The sequence below is a fragment of the Echinops telfairi genome, unplaced genomic scaffold, assembly GCF_000313985.2.
Source record: "Echinops telfairi isolate 266 unplaced genomic scaffold, ASM31398v2 ScPeMD7_7421;HRSCAF=8459, whole genome shotgun sequence".
Classification (NCBI taxonomy): Eukaryota; Metazoa; Chordata; class Mammalia; order Afrosoricida; family Tenrecidae; genus Echinops; species Echinops telfairi.
This window is the reverse complement of record NW_022111321.1, coordinates 5,484,892-5,485,993: the sequence shown is the minus strand read 5'-3', so window position 1 is coordinate 5,485,993 and position 1,102 is coordinate 5,484,892. Positions and strand designations below refer to the sequence as shown.

Here is a 1,102-nt window from a genome sequence, read left to right as displayed (position 1 = left end):
CCTTGTCCATAGATTTGTTAGCACCCACTTCCTTTCCCCCGCCTCCCCCTCTCTCCTGTCCCCCCGGAGCCATTGGTCCCATTGTTTTCTTCTCTGGATTGTTTATATCTCTGTTCTTTTTTTATTGCTCTTTGGAATCTATAATTTTAATTTTCCTAGCTTCAAACTCATCAGTGTTTTACCTGTCCAAATGTGATGTTGAAGTGAATATTTTTATTTTAGTTATTGGACCTTTTAGCTCCTGAATTTGTTTGGTTTCTTTTGTAATGTCTATCTCTATATTGATATTTTCTTTATATTATTATTTTGATTTTACTGATTTCCATTAGTCTTATGTGTTTCCTTGATGGCAATTCAATTACATGTAAAGTAGTACAGTGTAACATGGTACTCTGGAAAACCTAAGGATTCATGTGTTTTAAAGGTTGTTTTAAGTCTTGCTCTTTTCTGTTAATCTTTTTTCCCTATTTTTTCCTTTTATGTTTTAGATTAACAACGTTCTTATGTGCACTCTCTTGTAGGAGTGAAAATGTACTTTCACGGTGTAAGTGGTAACTATGTATAGGATATTCTGGTGGACACTTGGTACCGACTTGTCAAAATATTTATGTAGATGAATGACAGTCATCTAATCAAGTTGAATGAGTTTTCTTTCCCTTTAAGACAGGGAGCATTTACAGTTTTCCTACTTCCTTTCCCCTGGCATATTCATAGAACAGACGCAGCGCTGAAACAATATTTAATCCATTCACATATGATTAGATGCTAAAATGAACACAGAAATCCCTGCATTAGCATTTCTAATCTGAAAGGCTTGACTGCCACAGGCAGACAATAACTTTGAGACATGGGCACTAGAGATGAGAGAGGTTGAATAGAACGGCTTTTCTTTTGGTACCTTTTAATATTTTAATTACGTAGTAATTTGTCTTGTCTTATTTTGCATGTAGGGAATTCCTAATGAAAGCTGGAGAATAACGAAGATAAATGAACGGTATGAGCTGTGTGATACCTACCCCGCCCTCTTGGTTGTGCCAGCAAACATTCCTGACGAAGAATTAAAGAGAGTAGCATCCTTCAGATCAAGGGGCCGTATCCCAGT

The 1,102-nt window shown here is 36.5% G+C and overlaps 1 protein-coding gene across 2 annotated transcripts in view; it reads left to right on the top strand.

Annotated features, from left to right (window-relative positions):
* The window catches only part of MTMR2 (myotubularin related protein 2), a 90,627-nt gene that overhangs the window by 59,676 nt on the left and 29,849 nt on the right, over positions 1-1,102 (top strand). For both annotated transcript variants that reach the window (XM_045297771.1, XM_045297770.1), the window contains exon 9: positions 951-1,100. In XM_045297771.1, coding sequence (XP_045153706.1) covers positions 951-1,100 — 150 coding nt within the window. The remainder of the gene's footprint in view (positions 1-950; positions 1,101-1,102) is intronic.